The following is a 21,897-nucleotide window of genomic DNA, read 5'->3' as shown; positions in this document are numbered from 1 at the left end:
ATACCCATTTCAGAAGAGGAGAACGTATAAAGATTAAAGTTGGTTATGTGTTACTCTAGTTTTTAAATATGTGACCGAGACATGCACCTTAATGCTAGCTTACTACATTTTTATGTACAGATTTTTAAAAATGTAAAGTTCTTTCATTTATTCATTTTAAAATGTAATTACTTCTATGTTGATGGTTATGTTTCTTTTTTAGGGGGAGGGTTGTGGATCAAGCCATTTTCTTGAGAGGCTTCAGGGAAGGGTTAGAGGGCTGGGAGGAACAATGAGATCCAACATCCTTCTCCCAGCCGGGATCTTCCTAGGTTCATCATTGTTGAAAACTGTGTTTCTTCTTCTTCTTTTTTTTTTCCCCCTTCCTTTTCTGTTTAGCAGCATGTGGAATTTCTCGGGCCAAGGATCTAACCGGTGCCACAGCAGCAGCCCAAGCAGTGACAATGCTGGATCCTTAACCCACTGAACCACAAGGGAACACCATGTGTTTCTTTTTTTTTTTTGGCATTTAAATTTTTTTTTTTTTTTTTTCCTCCTTGATCTTGCTTGTCAGACTTCCCTGTGTTGTTAAGCTTTTCAAAGACTCAGCTTCTGGCTTTTTGATCCTTCTTAGAACATGGTTTCCCAGACCTGAGTGCATCATGATCGCTTGGAAAGTTGGTTCAACACAGATTGGGGAGCCCCACCTCATGAGCTTCTGAGTCAGATTGTGGGGGATCTGAGAATGTGCATTTCTACTAAATTCCAGGTGATGCTGGGCAAGGTGTCTTTGGCACAGGCTTTGAGAACCACTGTAATATCTTTGTTTTCTGTTCTTATCTGGCTTTGGAAAAAATTCTCTTTGGGTTTAATGTGTTAAGAATTTTTCAGAAACATTTTTAAATTGGAAAATTCCAAAGGCATAGGAGAAGTAATGTCGTTATTAATACTTTTGTTATTCCCTTCATCAAGCTTGAGCAATTTTTAGTATTTACCAACATGCATATATATTTTTGTCTTCTTTTTAGGGCCGCACCTGTGGCACATGGAAGTTCCCAGGCTAGGGGTCAAATTGGAGCCACAGCTGCAGGCCTACACCACAGCCACAGCAACATGGGATCCAAGCCATCTCTGTGACTTGCAGCAACGAATCCTTAACCCACTGAGTGAGATTTGAATTCCAGGAATTGAAGCCATGTACTAGTTGGGTTCGTTAACCACTGAGCCACGACAGGAACTCCTACCAATCTTGTTTCGTCTGCCCACTTACTTACTTTTTATTTCTGTGCCTCCCTCCTTCTCTTTCTGTGTCTCTGTCTTGCTCTCCATGTCTTTCTGGCTTTCTTTTTCAATGCTGGAACTTTTAATAGCAGATTTTAGATGTGCTGTTTTTTTAGCCATAGTTTTTTTTTGAATTACAAGAAAATTTAAAATACAACCATGGTACTGTTATTATATCACCCAAATGTGCTTGAAGTCCTTAATATCATAAAATACCTAGTCCATGGTCTTTTGTTGATTATGTGTTTGTCTTTTTTTTTTTGAATGTGAACCGTGTGCCTGCTTTCCTTATAAAATTCATGCATCTAATTTTGTAGTTGGATGTGTGGGGTTTTCTAAACAGTTACGTCACTAGTAGCAGCTGGTTTGTTCCGTCCTATATAAAATACATCCTTTTCTTAGTTTTTTAGTTTTTTCCTGGTGGTACACTGTTGAGGCCCTCCAGAGCAGGGTTGATTGATGCTGCTGATAAAGGGATCTTAATGAGGGTGGTCTAAGCTATCGTTATGCCTTGGATATGTATGTGCTTCTGCTGAGTGTTGAGGGGCAACATCAGGCTAAAGGGGTCACTTTGAAGTTAGTTCTCAGCTTGAGGTTTTTCAGATGACAAATAATGTGAACTCTGCTCTCAGTCCTGTGTGGAGGTTGACTTGTATTGACAAATTGTCAGGGAAGAGGTTTTTTCACCTCCTGTCTCATGCCAAGGTCAGGAGAGGCATCCTTGAACTTCCCTTCCTTTCTCGGGAGGCTGATTTAATGCGGATTTGCCCTGGAGATGTCCCCTCTGGGTTATTAGCTATCCATGGTGCTCTTCTCCCGTTAGACCTGGGGTGGCAGGGCCTCGGCTCTGCCTGGAGGTCAAAACACAGTCCATGGTCAGCTGAGTTCAGCCTCAGATTCGTGGTTATTTTGCTTTTGGTTTTTGGTGGAGCTTTATTTTCTGACTGATCAGTGGCGCATTTAAAAGGTAACTTCTTTCTTTTAGCATGTTTTACTTTTATCAGGAAAATTGTCCAAAGTACTTAATCTTCCATACTTCCAGAAAAGAAGATGCCACGTACGTTTTTGTAATCAGAGCAAAAACAAAATCTGTTTCCATTGGGGGAATTGGAGGGACTTTATAAGTTAAGTTTTTCCATTTGTTGTGAAGGTCTGGCTGAGGGTGTCATCCATTATATTTTGCCTCTCTTGAATAGTGTTCCTCACATGTTTTAAGAACTTTTTCCAAAAGTGACTTTGTTTATCTGGAGGAAATTTTCTCTTGTTAACAATTGTAAAATTATCTTTATTGCCTTGGCTAGAAACATCAAGAATCAAATCTCCCCCAATCTCAGCAGCTGTGCCATTGATGGGTAATTTTAACTTGACTATGTCTCTGTTTCTTAAGTCTTTTTTTTCCACTCTTCATTAACGTTTTAATTAAAAAAGTTATCTTTTTAATTTTGTTAGGCTAGCTCAAATCCTGTCTGTAAAGAAATAGAGAATAAATGCAGCATTTACTCCATGCAACATTTTCATCTTTTCCTATCTTCCCACCCATTCCCTACTATCACCCTCTTTGCTTCTGTACCGCAGTGACAGCGGAGCTTTCGTCTTTGCTAAAGTCCTCAGGACCATCACAGTTAGAACTCTCACTGGACACTGACGACTTTACAAGCTGCTGAGATGTATGCATTGGGATGCCTTTGCCCTCAGGACGCTAAGGCTGGTTAACAATGACATAAATACACTCTTAAAGCTTGACTTGCACAACAGAGCAGCTCCTTCCTTAAAAGTAATCAGGGCAATATAAGTACATACCTTCAGATAGGTATGATCTCAATATTATACTTACTGTGTAATTAGGGGAAATCATGAAGACTCATTGAACTTCAGTGATATCAGCTGCTGTTATTTTGGACTACGTCAATTCTGAAATTCCCATTTCCATCTGGCTGTCCTAGACAGCTGCCCACCGTGTTGGCTTGCTGGTACACGTGTCTGTAATTCTTGCTTTTCTGCTTGGTAGAATTGCTGAGGGTGTCTCTCACTGATTTGTGCTTGAGAACATGAATGTGGGGAGGGGCCTAGATCTCCTGGCTTTTCTCAAAAACCGCATGAGTTGCTTAATGAAGATACTTGCCTTTTTTTTTTTTTTTTTTTAGTATCACTGAGGTTTTATTGACACGATTTGATTTATTTTTTATTTTTTTTAATAGTTATTTCCCTAATACAATTTTTTTTTCCTGCTCTATAGCATGGCGACCCAGTTAAAACATGTATACATTCTATTTTCGCACATTATCATGCTCCATCATAAGCGACTAGATATAGTTCCCAGTGCTACACAGCAGGATCTCATTGCTAATCCACTCCAAAGGCAATAGTTTGCATCTATTAACCCCAAGCTCCCAATCCATCCCACTCCCTCTCCCTTCCCCCTAGGCAACCACAAATCTATTCTCCAAGTCCATGATTTTCTTTTCTGTGGAAAGGTTCATTTGTGCCATATGTTAGATTCCAGATACATGATATCATGTGGTATTTGTCTTTCTCTTTCTGACTTACTTCACTCAGTATGAGAGTCTCTGGTTTCATTCATGTTGCTGCAGATGGCATTATTTCATTCTTTTTAATGGTTCTGTTCATGTTGCTACAAATGGCATTATTTCATTCTTTTTAATGGCTGAGTAGTATTCTGTTGTGTGTATATATATATATACATATATATATATATATATATACCACATCTTTCTAATCGAATCATCTGTTGATGGACATTTGGGTTGTTTCCATGTCTTGGCTATTGTGAATAGAGCTGCAGTGAACATGCGGATGCATGCGTCTTTTTTAAGGAAGGTTTTGTCAGGATATATGCCCAAGAGTGGGATTGCTGGGTCATATGGTAGCTCTATGTATAGATTTCTAAGGTAGCGCCATACTGATCTCCATAGTGGTTATACCAGCTTCCATTCCCACGAACAGTGCGGGAGGGTTCCCTTTTCTCCACACCTCCTCCAGCATTTGTTATTTGTGGACTTATTAATGATGGCCATTCTGACTGGTGTGAGGTGGTAATTAAATTTTTTTTTTAATTTACTACAAATTAAGATATTCCATGTACTTCTCATAGAGTTCTTGGTCTTATTTTTCGGATGGGCAAACTAAGTCTTGGAGAGACCAAGTAATTTGCTGTGGGCATTTAACTTGTAAGGGATGGTTGAAATCTTAACCCGGGAATGTTTCATTCCAAGGCACGTGATTGTTCTATCTGCAGTGTTACATTGTACTCCTGTTATATCACAATTAAATGTCATGGTTTTCTTTAGGTATCATCCTGTGTGTGTTGTGAACTAACATCAGGCATTCATGAAATTTACAGATGCTTTTGATCTAATTTTGCCCGGGATTCCAAAGATAAATACCAAAATAAACACGAAATGTTCTGTCTCTTGGAGTTCCCGTCATGGCACAGTGGTTAACGAATCCAACTAGGAACCATGAGGTCGCGGGTTCCATCCCTGACCTTGCTCAGTGGGTTAAGGATCTGGCGTTGCCATGAGCTGTGGTGTAGCTCGCAGACACGGTTCGGATCCCACATTGCTGTGGCTCTGGTGTAGGCTGGTGGCAACAGCTCTGATTAGACCTCTAGCCTGGGAACCTCTATATGCTGCAGGAGCGGCCCTAGTAAAGGCAAAAAGATGAAAAAAAAAATTCTATTTTTTAAAACAGATGGCATTTAATGACTTCATTGTTCTTAGTGTGGCCTTTTCATTTCTTTACCCCTTATCTTGGATAAAGTGCATTCACAGTGTTCATTTGATCCTCATCACTTGGGGTGACAGGTGGAGGAGCAGGTGTATGATTCCTTCTGACCCTTTTGTGGCTGGCGTGCGCTTCAGGGAATGCAGTAAAAGAGAAATACTGTGCTTCCTAATGCTAATTGTGTTATTAAAAAATATTTGTGTGCCAGATTTTAGGAATATTTCCTTTTCGGGGGGGTGGGGAGGGAGCTGCTCTCATGGCATGTGGAAGTTCCCGGGCCAGGGATCAAATCTAAGCCATAGCTGTGATCTCTGCCACAGCTGCAGCAACACTGGATCCTTAACCCATTGGGCCCAGGGATTGAACCTGTGCCTTTGCAGAGACAATACTGGATCCTTAACTGTGCCACATTGGGAGCTCCCGGGAATACTTCTTTAAGGCAGTGTAATTTTTCATGAACTATTATCCTTTTTTGTGTCCTTTTTTGCCACTATGAGGGATTTAGAACTACTTCCATAACCAAGCTACAGAAATGTAGAGCATTTCGTGATTACATGCTCTTGGGAATATTTTGGCAACAAATCCCTTTTCTTAGTTCTTATCCATTTGTAGTGAAATAATGAGAAAATAGCTTGTTCTCAGCTAAGGCAATCACTCTCGTTAGCTCTATACCTTCTTAGAGAGATTTCTTTATAATTATTAACACACATTAAATTCCATTACTGGCATTATCTAGTGACCCATAGCTGCAGTTCTTTGATCAAAAAATAAACAGGTTTTCACTAGAGATGATGTATCATTCAGGGCTCATGATGGATCTTTATACTATCTGTACATGTAAAATATTTAAAGAAATGATGAAACTTGTAAGTGTGCTAATTCTTAAACATAAATATTAGAGTTGCCTTGGAGGAGAATCGGTATTTTTCTGTATTTTATCTTTTGGTTTTTGCAACCAATGGTCATTTCTTTTCTGTTAGCCGTAGAGAATGTCTTAACTGTGTAAAAGATCATCTCTTTTGCCTGTTTACTTTTATATACAAATTTGAGATACCAGCAGGTAAGAGACAACAACATAGGCAAGTTATCCCAGCTATTCTGAGTTCCCATTAAGAGGTGGCAGTTATCATTCCCGTTGCTGTATAAATGCTGATTGACATATTCATGAGTCACTCCCTGTCTTCATAACTCCAGAAATAAGGGTTTCTGTTAAAATGAAATTTACCGTTGTGTAAAGTAGCATAATGTCTTTTCTGTCAAAGGAAATCTTGGTTACTCCATTTTGCTCTGGTTTCAGCTAAAACGCCTTCCTGCAACATTCCCCCCCCCCCCCTTCTCCCAGTAACAATTTGTTTCAAATTAGCCAATGGAGAGGAATGTGCGCCCTGACTTGACCAATGGGAAGGGGACAGGTAGTCACCTGGCTTAGGGATACATAGGGAGGGTCTTTTCTTCTGTGCACTTGCTTTTTGAGCACCTACGCCCTTCTGCAGAAGTAAAGAGGCTTGTCGAGATCTCCGTGTTCATGTGTCTCATTTTCCTACCCTGATAATCTGAGCCATCTCCCCAACACCCTTACATCTATTTTTAGAATATGTTCTAGGATACTGATGTTTTAATGAACCGTGTCAAATGAACAGACTCTGGATTCTACAAAGTTTGACTGTAGGCGCTTCCTGATTCTTGATCAGGCAAGTTCATGTCTCGGGTTTGGGTGAAATGCCTCTTGAGAATATGTGAGTCCGTTAAAGTAGGGTGTTGGGATTAAATTCCATTACTGCCTGTCATCTATTGCTCTGCTTATTTATTGCAGATATCACAACCTAGTCACTTTTAAAAATATGTATTTGCTTCTTATGTATTTTCTTGGCTAGATATAAACTCCCAAATAGACATTCCGTGTTTCTTTCACTGCTGTGTCTTTCATTGCTTGGTCCTCAGTAAATATTTATTTAGTCAGTGAGTGAATGGATATTGTGAAGCTATTGGCTTTTATAGAAGGAGTTACACTCACGAATAAGGGTATGAATATAAATAGGACATTGTGCTGTCCCTGCCCCCAAGATGTTTACATTGGAATTAAAATAAGGGCAGAATTGTGACACAGGAAGGTAAGGGCGGTAGGATGGCAGTTAACTGTATTTTAATTGGACGAGGCTGCGAGGCTTTACAGAGGATGAGGTAGTTTGCTGGATGTGTTGGTCCCACTTATATGTGAATATTTAGACTTGAAAAATGTACCTCTATTAACACTTCTTCTAGAGCCCTTCATCCTCAAAGAGAGGCTTATTTGGGGATTGGAATGGGGGGGAGAAAGAGCAATAAAATAATGAAAACTGTGTTTTGAGTGTCTGCCATGTGCCAGGCATAGTTGCAGGAACCTTGTAGTTGTTAGTGGAACCGCAGCTTCACAACATTCAGAAAAGACTGGGTGCTTGTTACCCTCAATGAACAGATAAAGGAAGGACAGGAGGCCAGCCCTGCCAGCCATCAAGATGTGCAGCTCTGTTCTGGCCCTGGTCCTTACTGCAGTTTGCTGCCCTCCGTGGCTCCAGGGGTGGGATCTGGTGGATTTCCGCGGGCTCGTCTTCTTCCTGGACTGAACCGCAGGCGGAATGGACTGAACTTCTTCCAAACCCACCTCCGCCCTCATAATTACACATCCTGTAAAGAGATTGGGGGCAGAACAGGGCTGAAAAGCTCAGCTGGGATCTTCTGGGATGATCAAAAGACAGCTGCTGAAATGGCCTTGGCTCTGGGGCTTTTGATGCTTACTCCTCGGTTAGAGGGCCTGCCAGCCTGTAAATCCTCCTATGCGAGCTCTGGAATGTGTGTGTTCTTTCAGCTGTAGCTCTCCCTCTCATGAACATTTTTGCTCAGTAGCAACCCCCCCTGAACATTTTGCTCAGTAGCAGACCCCTAAGGTGTGTCTCCTTCGCCTGGACTGTGGAATGCCCTTCTCTGATAAGGGACATACAAAGTCACCATCACCCCCACCCAGCTGACGTTTCACTGATGTTGCCTGGCAGATGTTTGCATCTGTAAGTTTTGTACTCAGCTGATGAAAAGAATTCAGTAAATGAAATAAATAAAACAAGCAGTGAAAAAGTGAGCACTTCCTAGGACTCACTTAATCCATGGCATTGGGTCTTAAGGATTCCTTGAGTTGGGAGGAAGGGAAGAAGTAGCTTATTCAAGTGAGAGGGAACCACATGCACACATGGTGATGGCCTAGCTCATTGGGGGGGATTCAGAGTCGTCAGACATGCCTGGAGTTTTGAACATGACAGGATACTTAAGAGCGAGCCAGTGTGTATTTCTTAATAGAAGTAAGTAACACACAAAATAAAGTGTTTACGGCGTTTTTCCACACAGGGTTGTGACCTTTCTGTTCTGGGAATCATGTGATGTCTTTTCCTTCCCCTTGATTAATGTAATTGCCGACCCCCCATCAGTTTGATACTGCATGTCAGTCTTTCTTTTCACTGATTATCTGGTGGCTACTTAAGTATACTGCTTTGAGCTGTATGTTAACAAGTGGTCATAATTGACTGTGCTTTTCTTTCTCTCTTTTTTTTTTAATTTTTTTTTGCTTTTTAGGGCCATACCCATGGCATATGGAGGTTCCCAGGATAGGGGTCAAATCAGAGCTGTAGCTGCCAGCCTATGCCACAGCAACAGCAACGTCAGATCCAAGCTGCATCTGCTACCTACACCACAGCTCAGGACAACGCCGGATCTTTAACCCACTGAAGTGAGGTCAGGGATTGAACCTGCATCCTCATGGGTGCTAGTCAGATTCGTTTTCGCTGAGCCATGATGAGAACTCTGACTGTGCTTTGCATATCTGGAGTGTGTTATCGATTGATGGATTGTCTGGCTGCCCCCACAGCATGTAGAAGTTCCCAGGCCAGGAGTTGAACCCGCTTCGCAGTGGTGACAACGAGTCACAGCAGTGCCCATGCTGAATCCTTAAGCACTAGGCCACCAGGGAGCTCCTGGAGGTGTTCGAATGAGAAACAAGTGTCTGTTGGGTTTTCATGTGAAAATTTAGACTGAAGGCCAATCTTGGGGTCTCATTAGGATTTTGATGACACAAAGCCAACTGCATTGGCTTTAAAGATCTGCCCTTTTCTCTCCTACATCCCTGCTAGCTGGGCGATGTGATGGTCGACATTGCAAGTAACATCATGTTGGCTGACGAGCGTGTCCTGGGGCTGGCGCAGAGGGAGGCTAAAGCCTGCAGTAGAATTGTTCAGTGTCTACAGCGCATCGCCACGTACCGACTAGCAAACGGAGCTCATGTTTACTCAACAGTAAGTGTAACGTTATCCCAGAGTTCTAAGGACGTCTCATTGAAAGCAACTCTAACTCAAAAAGCGATAGGTCTCTTCCCCTTTATGGGGTGAGTATTTTGTTACTACTGATGATTATAGAGTTTCCTGATCTCAAACATTTTCAAAGGCAATTTTGCTTTTGAGTAGCCTGTTTTCTTGGAAACTGGAAAACACTAATTTGTAATTTGAATAGTTACCACCATATAATCCTCTGAAACTTTCTACAACACAAATAAGAACACTCTAGAATTGTCATCCTGTCACATACCCATAGTCCGTCCTGGCAGCTCTTCTCTTCTGGGCCCTGAAGGATGCTGTGATATAGTGCTGATTTGCTTGCCCAGATTTCAGTTTCAAAAGAGAACTGGGATTCTCCCCAACCCTTGGAAACCTCTTGGCATTTTTCTGTCAATACCACTCTTGGGACACTGAGTTATATGAATTTATCAGTGGCTCAGTTAAATAGTATTACAGTTTATTTGTGCTAAATTTAACTGCTCTAAATTTCTTGGTGTACTGCTTACTTGTTTTGTTCTAAGATGTGGTAGGGAGTTCCTGTTGTAGCGCAGCAGAAATGAATCCGACTAATATCCATGAGGATGCAGGTTTGATCCCTGGCCTTGCTTAGTAGGCTAGGGATCCGGGGTTCCTGTGAGCTGTGGTGTAGGTTGCAGATGTGGCTCGGGTCTGGCGTGGCTGTGGCTGTGGTGTAGCCTGGCAGCTGTAGCTTCGATTTGACTCCTAGCCTGGGAATCTCTATATGCTGTAGGTGTGGCCCTAAAAAGCAAAATAAAATAAAATATGATAAATATGATAGATAATGCTTTACTTTTTTAGTAGTCATATTCTGATCTGGCCCATGATTTGCATTTCCTCCCTATTTTAGTGGCTTCGTATGTTCTTCTCTGATTTTATACAATTCACGATTACTGTCTTTCCATTCATCAGTGGGACTTTTTTTTTTTGTCTTTTGTTTTTTTAGGGCTACCCCCACGGCATGTGGATGTTCCCAGGCTAGGGGTCTAGTAGGAGCTGTTGCTGCCGGCCTATGCCACAGTCACCGCAACGCAGGATCCGAGCCGTGTCTGCAACCTATACCACAGCTCACGGCAACACCATCAGTGGGACTTTTTGATGAGACTGTTTTATTGTTTCTTTTGCTCAATTTTTAAGGGTTACTTTCCTGAATAATAAAAGGGAAACATAGCATGGATTCTCTCTGGACAGCATTGTTCAGGGTAGTTGCTTTCTCAGATGCATGACTTTACTGGAAGCAAGCTGGCTAGTTTTAGGATCCCACCTGGTCCCCTCGGGTCATTTAGATCCATCTCAATCCAGCTTCAGCCTTGCCTGTTCCTTACGACAAAGAACCTGCTTGGTTCTTCTGAGAACCCAAGGTTGTAATAGAAGGCATGGTAGGTATTTGGATACCACTTCAAAGTTATCAAAAAGTTTCTGGGAAATAATACATCTACTTATAATACATCCAGCTTTTAAGGGCACCTCACAATGGCAGTTTTCTTTCAACTGAAAGGCTTCACACATTTGTTATAATTGTGTGTCTTTGATGAATAAAACATTTCAAATGTAATTTGTTAAGTATAATTGAATTTCATAAGATTTTTCACAATGTCTTTGGGGCAGAAGCTGATGCAGAGATTCCTTAGTCTGAACATTTTTGAGTCCCACCATTTATTTTCTACCGTACCTGTGGTACTTGGAAAGGTCTACCTTTTGCTCTTTGAGCATATTTATTTTCCCAATGGACTTGAGACATGTTGCATGAAAGCCCTACATTAAAAAAAAAAAAAAATTAAAAGAAGAATTTGTCCATTTATGGTGCTGGCAGTTGTGCCTTGCCTGTAGCGTAGGCATAGAATTAATCACCTTCCAAAGAAAGGAAGGAGATGCTGTCTCATCCTCAGAATTGAAGGCAGATCCTGTCATCTTGCTGGATGTGAACGAGACTGGTTGGCCTGTCACTTCTCGTATCCTCCTTGTTCTGGTTCTGACAGATGGGAGTGATGTGGGCCTTGTGGCTGTTCGTATCAACAGGCCAAAGGTTTCGGTGGACCCCAAGTTCAGTGTCATGCTTGCATCCCTAAAAATTGTTGGGGCAGCTGCCATCTTTTTCAGGTGATTTTTTTGACCTAATTTATTTTTAAAATCTTTCGTTTATTACCATTTGCACAAGCACCTCCCTTCCTTTTCTGAATAAACAGCTTTGGAGTGAGTCTGTACAAAGGTTTTTTTTATTGATGAAACTTAATGGTAAGAGACTTCATGTCCCCATGAAAGATAAAAGTAAATATGGGATGAAGTGTTCAATGAGCAGCCTTTTTAAGTGTGTTTCCCAAACCCTAATACGTTTCTTGTATTATGATCAGTAAGGGGGTCCATCAACTTCTCTAGCTGTTTTTTTTTTGTTTTTTTTTTTAATAAGGCACTTTCATTTTTAGCTTATAGTTTCTAACAAAGTACTCTTCAAATTCTCTTATTTGACATCTCATTTACATCTGATCCTCCATCCTTTGTGGCATGCCCTTTTCCTCTTCATGGGTATCTATTTTAGGACATCTTTTGTTTCCAGCATCTTTTCTTTCTGCCAGTTATTCTAAACAGTGTCTTGGTTTAGTAATTACCTGAGCTTTCTTTTCTAGCCTATGTATAGTGTTTTGTGTTTGAAACTCTTTGAAAGTGCTTTTTTTCCCCCATATTATAAATCTTTCATAACTCCTGTTTGATTGACTTTTGAAGTATTCACCCAATATTGCTCTGGAAGCTTATGTCATCAAGGCTACTGGCTTCACCGGGATGACATGTACCGTGTTCCAGAAAGTGGCAGCCGCTGACCGCACAGGCCTTTCTGACTATGGGAGGCGGGATCCAGATGGAAACCTGGATAAACAGCTGAGCTTTAAGTGCAACGTTTCAAATACGTTTTCAAGCCTGGCATTGAAGGTATGTCGTATTCTGTAATCATTTGAGACTTTACGGTTAGACTGGAATACAGTCGACCCTCTGTATCTGCAGATTATGCATCAGCAGATTCAACCATCTGCAGATTGACAATATTCAGTAAAAAAAAAAAATCCTGGAAAATGACAAAATGCCAAGCTTAGATTTGCTGTGCCCTGGCAACTATTTACATGGCATTTGCATTGTATTAGGTACTATAAGTAATCTAGAGATGATTTAAACTAAGTATACAGGGGGGGTGTGCTTGTGTTACATGCAAATACTATGCCGTGTTACGTAAGAGACGTGAGCATCCATAGATTTGGTGTCTGATGGGGTCCTGGACAGTCCTCTGTGGATATAGATGATGATGATACTCAAAATTTTTGCTTTGCAAAAATATCCTTATTGGAGATCCCATTGTGGCTCAGCTCTGTGAGGATGCAGGTTCAATCCCTGGCCTTGCTTAGTAGGTTAAGGATCCAGTGTTGCTACAAGCTGTGGTGTAGGTCACTGATGCAGCTCGGATCCAGAATGGCTGTGGCTGTGGCTGTGGTAAAGGCCATTAGCCGTAGCTCCAATTCATCTCCTAGCCCAAGAACTTCCATATGCTATGGGTGGGGCTGTAAAAAACAAAACACAAAAAATAAAACAAAAACACCTTATTAAGTTATTCAAAGCGAGGAGAGTATTCATATTGTCTTTGCTATTGTTTTGAAAGAAATTCAGGCCAAGAAGCGACACATCATGACTTTCACAGGCCTGGGCATGATTGCCCTCTGGTCCTTTTTCTCCATGTGAATATATCAAAATTATGTTTTATGACTACAGTAGTAAAAAGATGAATGTATTAATATTACGCATTAAAGTATTTTCTTTGCCTTTAAAGTTTGTTTTTATGCTGCTGATTTTAAAGGCATGAAAACATTTTTGTAGACCTCCTAAAAGTATTGTATGCCCTTGGCTCTGTGCCTCCTGGGCCTAATGAGAAAATCCAGGCATTTAATCAGGCCAGCTGTATATTAAGATTTTTCACACAGAAGTACAAACATGTGATTTGTTTGTGAACAATTTGTGAACAAACATGTGTCGCAAATTGTGTTTTATTGCAGCAAGCAAAATTAAAAGCATTTTTATTGCTTTTTAAAATTGGGGGTTTAGGGCTGTTTCATTAAACTACCTTGAAGCAAAGGGTGGAAGTACAATTGCAGCACCTAACGGAACCACGTTTTTCCTTTGAGCTCTGTGTGGCCACGTGTAATTGTGTGCTCTGTTGTTTTTAATTACACAGTACTTTCTTTGTTTCTGGTTTGTCCCTGAATTATATCATAAGTGATACTCCAATCATTTTAATGCCTGCATAATAATCAATCAAATAGGTGTTTGGTGTCCTGGTACATTTGGTGCTCAATAAATACTGAATGAGGAGTTCCTGTCGTGGCGCAGTGGAGAAGAATCCGACTAGGAACCGTGAGGTTGCGGGTTTGATCCCTGGCCTTGCTCAGTGGGTTAAGGATCTGGTGTTGCCGTGAGCTGTGGTGTAGGTTGCAGATGTGGCTCAGATCCTGCGTTGCTGTGGCTGTGGTGTGTGCTGGCAGCTGTAGATCCAATTCAACCCCTAGCCTGGGACCCTCCATGTGCCGCGAGTTTGGCCCTAAGTGAATGAGTAAATGAAGAATTAATGTATTTTGTCATACTTTAGCCTGTTGACCTCTGAAAGGAGAGCTAGTTTGCCAAATTTGTAAAGAGTCTTAACTTCCCCCACCACCCCTGACAATCTCAGCTATGTCACAATGTCTGATGATAATATGTTGAGTGAATACCATGTATTCAGAGGAAAGTTGGCCAGATTTATTTGTTACTCTTGGCTGTCTGAGAGTATTTGATGCACACGGCCGTGCTATTCCCTTCTTTAGTGTGTTTTTTATTGGCAAAAACATAGCACAAAAGGCATTGAAACAGCATCACATACAAGCCCAGGAGAGAAAGATGTGTGTCTTTGAGGAGCACTGAAAATTGATGAACCCTTCTATCATAGATGATCATCGTCGGTAGAAAGGGATTAAAAATGATGAAACCCTACATTTCATCAATTTCACAGTCTACCCCTCTGGGTAAGGAGAGTTTCTACCTGCTAAAGTAGAAGGCTTTAAATGAACACGCTGAAATTTGTCAATTTCATACTGTTCTGTCATTTTAAGATTGTCTCATGGCCAGAAATCAAGGACACATCACATTGTTAATCATGCTTCATAGATGGACATGCTTAAATCTAATGAAAAAGGTACATATCTTTCATGACACAAAATTAGTTAAAAAATTTAATGTCGATGCTGCCAAATGCCTTAACATGTTGACAGAAAACTTTGTTTTTACATTTTATATACTGTGGCAATTTTTATTCTTTTTGCCTGTGCTTTTTTTTTAAAAAAATTCCTTGAGTATACTAAATAGATGTTATGAGATGATATCTTGAATATGTCATAATTGTTACATCACCCTTGAACGGGAGAAGCTGCTAGCATATGAAGTGAAACCCATAAAAAGGGAGTCCTTAGCAGTAGGGGCTTTACTTCTGTTGCTTTCTACATGTCTCTTGAATCTCTCTTGTCCTGTCTTTATTACTAATCACAGCCTGGATCGGACTTATGTTCCGTATTGCCCAGACCACCTTGAGCTCCTATTCAGTCTCTATGTCTCCAGCTTCTTCTTAAAAAAATCCATCCTTTACCCTGTGTAGCTCAGGGAACGCTGCCCAGTATTCTGTGATAATCTTTATGGGAAAAGAATCTGAAAAAGAGTGCATGTGTGTCTGTGTATAACTGAATTGCTTGATTGTACAGCAGAAGTTATCACAACATTGGAAATCAACTATACCTCAATAAAACATTAAAAAATGAAAAAAGAAAAAGAAAAAGAAAATCTAAAACAAAAGCAAGCAAACAGAAATCCTTCCTTTTCATACAGATTGGTCTGCCTAGGGCTTGTATTCATTCAACACGTACCAATCCAACCATGCCAGGTAGTAAAATATTGAAGTACCTCCTTTAGCAAATAGCTGCTGCCCCAGTCCCCTGTGTGCCTCCTCAGCTGACCTCCTGGTCCCCTGGTCCTTCTCCTGTTGGACTCAGTCTGTCCACTTTTAGCAACTAAAAGGCTGGTATCCACAGAGCAGAGAACCCATAGGATCCTTTGCTTCTGGTGCTTAAGATTGTTTTCCTTTGTGTTTTATGGAAGTTCTCAGGGTAGAGGTTCAACTGGGGCTGTAGCCACTGGCCTTTGCCACAGCCACAGCAACATGGGATCCAGGCCGCATCTGCGACCTACCCCACAGCTCGCGGCAACCCAGATCCTCGACCCACCAAGCAAGGCGTGGGATTGAACCCGCATCCTCATGGCTACTAGTCGGATTCGTTTCCAATGAGCCATGATGGGAACTCCCCAGATTGTCAATATCATGAACATTACCCCTGGATCTGCTCAGTGTGGGAAATGACCGTGTACATGTTGTGATAAATACTTGGTCTCTCTCTGGAGGCTGTCTTTCAGTTAACGTTATCATCTGCCATTTATCTGCCCTCTGCCCACCACTTCTTGTCTATCTAGTAAAAGAAAACTCCCTTTGGTGTCTCTTCCAACTAATGGCCAATCTTCTGCTAATGCTTCCACTAGAATCCCTACCCCTTCCCTCTCCTCTTCAGCTCCATCGTTTTATTTATTTTTTATTTTTTAATATAACTTTTATTTACATAAGTAATATCTATAGAATATAACTGCTTTCTCTAGAACAAGAAAATCTATGACTGATACTGCTTTTTTGTCATAGCCTTCTTCAAGCAAGATAGTATATACATGGTCACTATATTTCAAAGAACATGGTGGTAAACAGAGGATATTCATATTTTTATCTGGGTCTAAATCATTTACCAATATCCATCATTTTATGATAACACCCAGCAGAAATGTCACCTTCGAGAATCTTTCCTAATACCACATTTCATCTTTGTCACCCATCCTCATCTTCATTTCTCTTTCTCACTGTTCCTGTAACATCTGCTCTTCTCTCTGTCATTGTGCTATTAGACACAGGAGCCAGATGGGTTTCCTACCACTGCAGCACTGGACTGAGGCTTGCTTGTGGTCAGAAAGTGCCTGAGTCAAGTGGATCCCAGGGCCTGGCTCAGTCATTCAGCCAGTTGGAGATTGTCACCTGGCTCTTACAACACCTAAGCTAATTTTTTCCTTAATCAAAGGCTTCCTTCCACTCCTAGTACCATAGTCAGATATGAGAGCATCACAAAATATTTCTCTGTTTTCAATGAACTACAGAGAGCTTTCAGCAGCTTTTGGTGTTTTGATTTGAGCAGTTAATGGAGCCAGAAAGAATTGGTTCTTTAAAATTTTCTTGACTGGAATTTAGAAATCCGTTTTCTTCTATGCATCCCATATTTCTCTCATCCCCTACATCTAGGTTTAGCCCAACTGAAGTCCTTTTAATTTTCTAAGCCAGTTGTACACATCTTCATGCTTTCTGCCTTCATTTCTGCCCTTTTTTTGTGCCCTCACTCTCACCCCTGCTCAGTGAAATTCCTCCTGCTCTCTTCTAAGACTCCGTTCAGATGACAGCATCTTTTTCTTCCTCATACAGAATTGATCATTGTCTATTAGTCCCATAGTGACTTGTTCATTTTCCATAATAATTAGTTGCTGATATGCTGTGAATTGCATTATAGTAAGAGGCCGTAGGATATAGTTATTAAGAATGTGTTCATGTTCTGCTCCCCCATTTAAAAGCTGTGCAAACTTGGGCAAGTACTCTAACTTCTCTGAATTTCAGTTCCATTCTGTTATATAGGAATCATGAAGTCATACTAAACTCAAGGTTTCATGAGGCAAATATGCAGACATTTACAATTGCCTGTTATAATTAATAAATGTTAACTCTTATTGTTTTATTATTGCTGTCTCTCCCTTGTTAGATTTTGAATATTTGAGGGCAAGAGCCATGGCTTATTTCATCGTATGTCTCCAGATTTTGCACAGTGCCAAGTGCAGAGTAATGAAACAGCCAAAAAAATGTTGAATAAAAATTAAACAGCCAAATTTAATTAGCAAAGAAAGTCAGTTAAAAATATTCTAAAGACAAATATAATCTCTGTTAATCTTCACCAATGAGATAATCAAAAGGTGGAATGCAGTTAATAACTAAGAAAATAATTAGGATGTATCATAACATTTGTTTAAAATCAAGTGAATAGGTAGCCAAGAAAACATGAATAAATTATTATTTTTCCTGTGGTTCTTTAACCCATTCTAATTTTATTGTTAGAATTCTATAGGCTTAACCAAAATTAGGACTTCAGAAAATTTTAATTTATTGTGTAGTTTCAGAAGTCCAGGTTTTTTCAGAAGAATGTGGTTAAAATCTAGTGGAAATGTTTACTATCCTTTGATACTTATTTTCTTTTAGTTTTATACCATTTTAAATAAGGAAGTGATGCATATGAACTCAAATTCATGATAAGAGCTCCATGATAACATTAATTTTAAGTGTGTCCATAGTTTATCAATTTTTAGTATCGAAATTAAAACTAGGAGTTCCTGTCTTGGTGCAGCGGAAACGAGTCTGACCATGAACTATGAGGTTGCGGGTCCGATCCCTGGCCTCATTCAGTGGGTTGGGGATCCGGCGTTGCTGTGAGCTGTGGTATAGGGTGGCAGCTGCGGCTCTGATTGGATCCCTAGACTGGGAATGTCCATATGCTGCGGGTAAGGCCCTAAAAGCCAAAAAGACACACACAAAAAATTAAAACTAAATATGCGGAGTTCCCTGATGGCCTAGTGGTTAAGGATCTGTTGTTGTCACTGCTGTATCGTGGGTTCCATCCCTGGCCCGGTAACTTAGGCATGCTGGGGCATGGCTAAAAAGAAAAAGAACAAAATTAAGTCTGAGATGTAGAAGTCAAAGCACATGAGGTTCAAGATGGTTGTTGCTAAGTCGGTTACTTTAAGGCATTTTCTCTCTCCCCTCCAGATAACCACCTGCTACTCTGTGGCAGTACAAGCATACCTCAGAGATATTACAGGTTCAGTTCCAGATAACTGTAATAAAGCAAATCTGTAACAAAGTGAGTCATAGGGGTTTTGGATTCCCAGTGCATATAAAAGTTATGTTTGCACTATACTGTGGTGTATTAAATGTGCAATAGCATTATGCCTAGAAAACAATGTATGTACCTTAAATAAAAAATACTTTGTTAAGAAATGCTGACTACCTGGTAATGTAGGGTTGCCACAAACCTTCAGTCAATTTGTTAAAAGCAAACAAACAAACAAACAAAAAAACCTAACAAAAACAAAAAAAATGCATTGTCTGTGAAGCACAGCAAATGAGGTATACCTGAAATAATAAAGAGCACCCATTTAAATAATAACAATTATTTATTGAATAATAAAAATACCACAAGCCATTTGTGCTTGTCATGGTCATGGTCCTATTTGTTCCTCACAGCCATTTGTTAGGAAGCCCCTTGGCTGATGAGATTCTCAGAGGGGGTAGACAGAATAGTATAGTTAGGGAGATACTACACGGTGAAGCTGGGACCAGAACCCTGGTTTCTTGTTTCAAATCCCGTGTCTCCCACTAATACATAATAATATCCACTAATATCCTTAGTGATAGATATCAAACACCAAGAACATGGGTTTCCCCAAGGGTAACCCATGTTCGTCAGTGATTTTTTTCATTAGATTTACAACCTTCTGTAATAAACAATCAACACTTCCTTTAAAGAGATTAAATATGCAACTGTTACTACATTTTTACTATAAAGATGAAATATTCTTGATACTGGTGAAGTTTGTTTTTCCAGCACCCCCAGGCCATCCCAGGGGATCTTTGATGATTCAGTAATATTATTTATTGGACTCGGATATTTTAGAAGTCATTAAGTATGTAACAGCCTTGAATTTGAGGTTCTCATTTTTCTGGGATCTGTCTGTACACTTGAGTTTTTTTTATTTGTTGTTGTTGGGATGGCTTTACAAATTTAAGATTGTTCGAAAAAATTCTGACTTTTAGAAATTGTATATCTCATTTCCTTTTTCAGCTCTCTTTTAGAAAGTATAGGATGACTTCATTTTTAAAAATTAATTTGATTTATCCTAAGGAATACTTTCCCAGAAAGCTATGCTTTGTTTTCAAGTCTTTTTGTGTTCACAACAGAATTATTTTATGAATTTTGAAGTATTTACATTTTAATAAATTTACTCCTCATCAGGATTTTGACCTTCTAACTAATCAATCTATTGATGTTTTTCATTTTTGCATGCATCTTTATATACTTAGGAGGAATTTGTATACTTAATAGACATTTACTGTATTAGTGAATGAATTTATAATAAACTTTGCTTTTTTCTAATGATTTTTATTTTTTCCATTATAGTTGGTTTACAGTGTTCTGTCAATTTCTACTGTATAGCAAAGTGACCCAGTCACACATATATATATATGTTATTTCTCTCAACATTATCTTCCATTATGTCCCATCATAAGTGACTAGATACAGTTCCCTGTGCTAAATAGTGCTTATCCACTATAAATGCAATAGTTTGCATCTATGTAATAAACTTGTTTTCCTATCGTATTTGTGAGAGCAATAGAAAACTTTTTAAGTGTTTTCTCAGGTGAAATAGTTCTGCTAAATATTTTCCTAGCATCTTCAATTTAAAAATAATAAATAATATTCAAACTTCCAAAATACTTTCTTTCAACAGATATTTACAACATTGTTCTAAGCACAACAGTTAAAAACTAATTCTACAGCCAATCATTTGCTTCTGTAGCACCTTAAAAAAATGTGACAGAGTTTCATTAATTTCATAGACAATCAGCTACTTTTAACAGATACTAGTGCCAGGAACTATTATTAACATAGGCAGTCTAAAAATAAATAGGATTATTTGCATTCAGTAATTCTCCTATTCTAATAACTAAGGATCAGACCGTGGGTAACACTGTGATGCTGCAGATTTTAGCTATGATGGAGCTGTGTGCAGAAGGCTGTGTGAGTCCAGAAGAGGAGCCCCTACCTGTAAAAGCAGTATCTTAGGGAGTTGTATAATTAATCATTCCCCCAAAGCTCTATTTATAGGACTTTGCAAAACCCTTCTCTTGGCTGCCAGCCTCTCTCATCCCAGTCCATCCTTTGCATTGCCAGCAGAATTAACTTACTAAAAATCTGACCAGTTTGAGTGTACCAGATGAAAGAAGAGTAGATCATTTCAGCCAGAAATACTGATGTCTACACAGTGGCATAAAAAGTGGTCAATTCAGTGTGGCCAAGTTATTCACTGTAGAATAGGGAGTGTGAGAAGAATTTGAGGCAAAGACTTTAGCCCAATTATATGGCATACTTAGGATTTTTTGGCCATGTTTTCTAATCATTCAGGAACCAAGGTGTTATTTGAACTGAAATAATGTGATCAGATTTGCTTACGAGGAAATTCTGTTGGGGTCATGAACATCCGACTGGAGAGAGAGGTTGGCACCAAGAGAAAGGCTTTGTGATCAGTTCTTGAAATTGGGAATTTTGTAGGTAGTTGATTATTTGCCTTCTTGGTGTATAGATTTGTATTTCATTAAATGATGAATGATTTATAATTTAAAAATTCCTAATAACAAAATCTGAGGAACATTCGGGGTGCCCAGCCAGTGTTTTCACTTGTTCCTCTTGGTTACTGTGTTTTTCTAAACCCAACGGGTTTTATTCTCAGTCTTATGCTAAAATAAGAGTTTGGTGAATCTAAACTTCTGTTATGTTTGTGTAATTTCTTTTTTCTACTGTTTGACAGTTAGAATCCACCATACATCACCTTAAAGTTTCATAAGCCCACATTAATTATACTTGGATTTCTGATATGCACCTTTTGTGCTCATTTACCACGTGTTGTCATAAAGTTCATACACAGTTCGATCCCTGAGATCCCTGTTCTGTTTAATGCTGGCTACTTCAACATGGAGTTACTGGGACAATTCGCTTTGTCGTTTGAAATCATTCCTTGTTTACTGCTTCCACCACTTTGCAATAGAGTTTGCATTTCTTTTTATTTTATGCTTCTTTTGTTCTGTGAGGTTGATCTTTAGACTTTTGGCTTAGCTGAGACATTGTTGTAACTATCACATTTCCTATATCTACATGAAAAGCATACTTGCCAAGTAACTAGAAACACTCATAAGGAAACTATTTCTGGTCTTTCCTAATATAGCAACTCTTCTTCATTTCTGTTTTTTTTTTTTTTTTAATATGTTTCCAGAACACTGTTGTGGAGGCTTCTATTCAGCTTCCTCCTTCCCTTTTCTCACCAAAGCAAAAACGAGAAGTCCGGCCAAGTGATGACTCTCTGTATAAGCTTCAGCTCATCGCATTCCGCAATGGAAAGCTTTTTCCAGCCACCGGGAATTCGACCAATTTGGCCGACGATGGCAAACGGCGCACCGTGGTTACCCCTGTGATTCTCACCAAGATAGGTGTGTCAGCGGCACATGTGTCAGCCTGTAGTCCCTGGGCAGTGCGGCTTTGTGATTTACTGTCCCCAA

The 21,897-nt window shown here is 39.8% G+C and overlaps 1 protein-coding gene across 3 annotated transcripts in view; it reads left to right on the top strand.

Annotated features, from left to right (window-relative positions):
- ADGRA3 (adhesion G protein-coupled receptor A3) overlaps positions 1-21,897 on the top strand; it is a 120,252-nt gene that overhangs the window by 73,252 nt on the left and 25,103 nt on the right. For all 3 annotated transcript variants that reach the window (XM_047798439.1, XM_047798440.1, XM_047798441.1), the window contains 3 exons: positions 9,159-9,320; positions 12,099-12,302; positions 21,615-21,828. In XM_047798439.1, the coding sequence (XP_047654395.1) occupies positions 9,159-9,320; positions 12,099-12,302; positions 21,615-21,828 (580 nt within the window). The remainder of the gene's footprint in view (positions 1-9,158; positions 9,321-12,098; positions 12,303-21,614; positions 21,829-21,897) is intronic.

The sequence above is a fragment of the Phacochoerus africanus genome, chromosome 10, assembly GCF_016906955.1.
Source record: "Phacochoerus africanus isolate WHEZ1 chromosome 10, ROS_Pafr_v1, whole genome shotgun sequence".
Lineage (NCBI taxonomy): Eukaryota > Metazoa > Chordata > Mammalia > Artiodactyla > Suidae > Phacochoerus > Phacochoerus africanus.
This window is presented reverse-complemented; position numbering and strand designations above follow the sequence as displayed.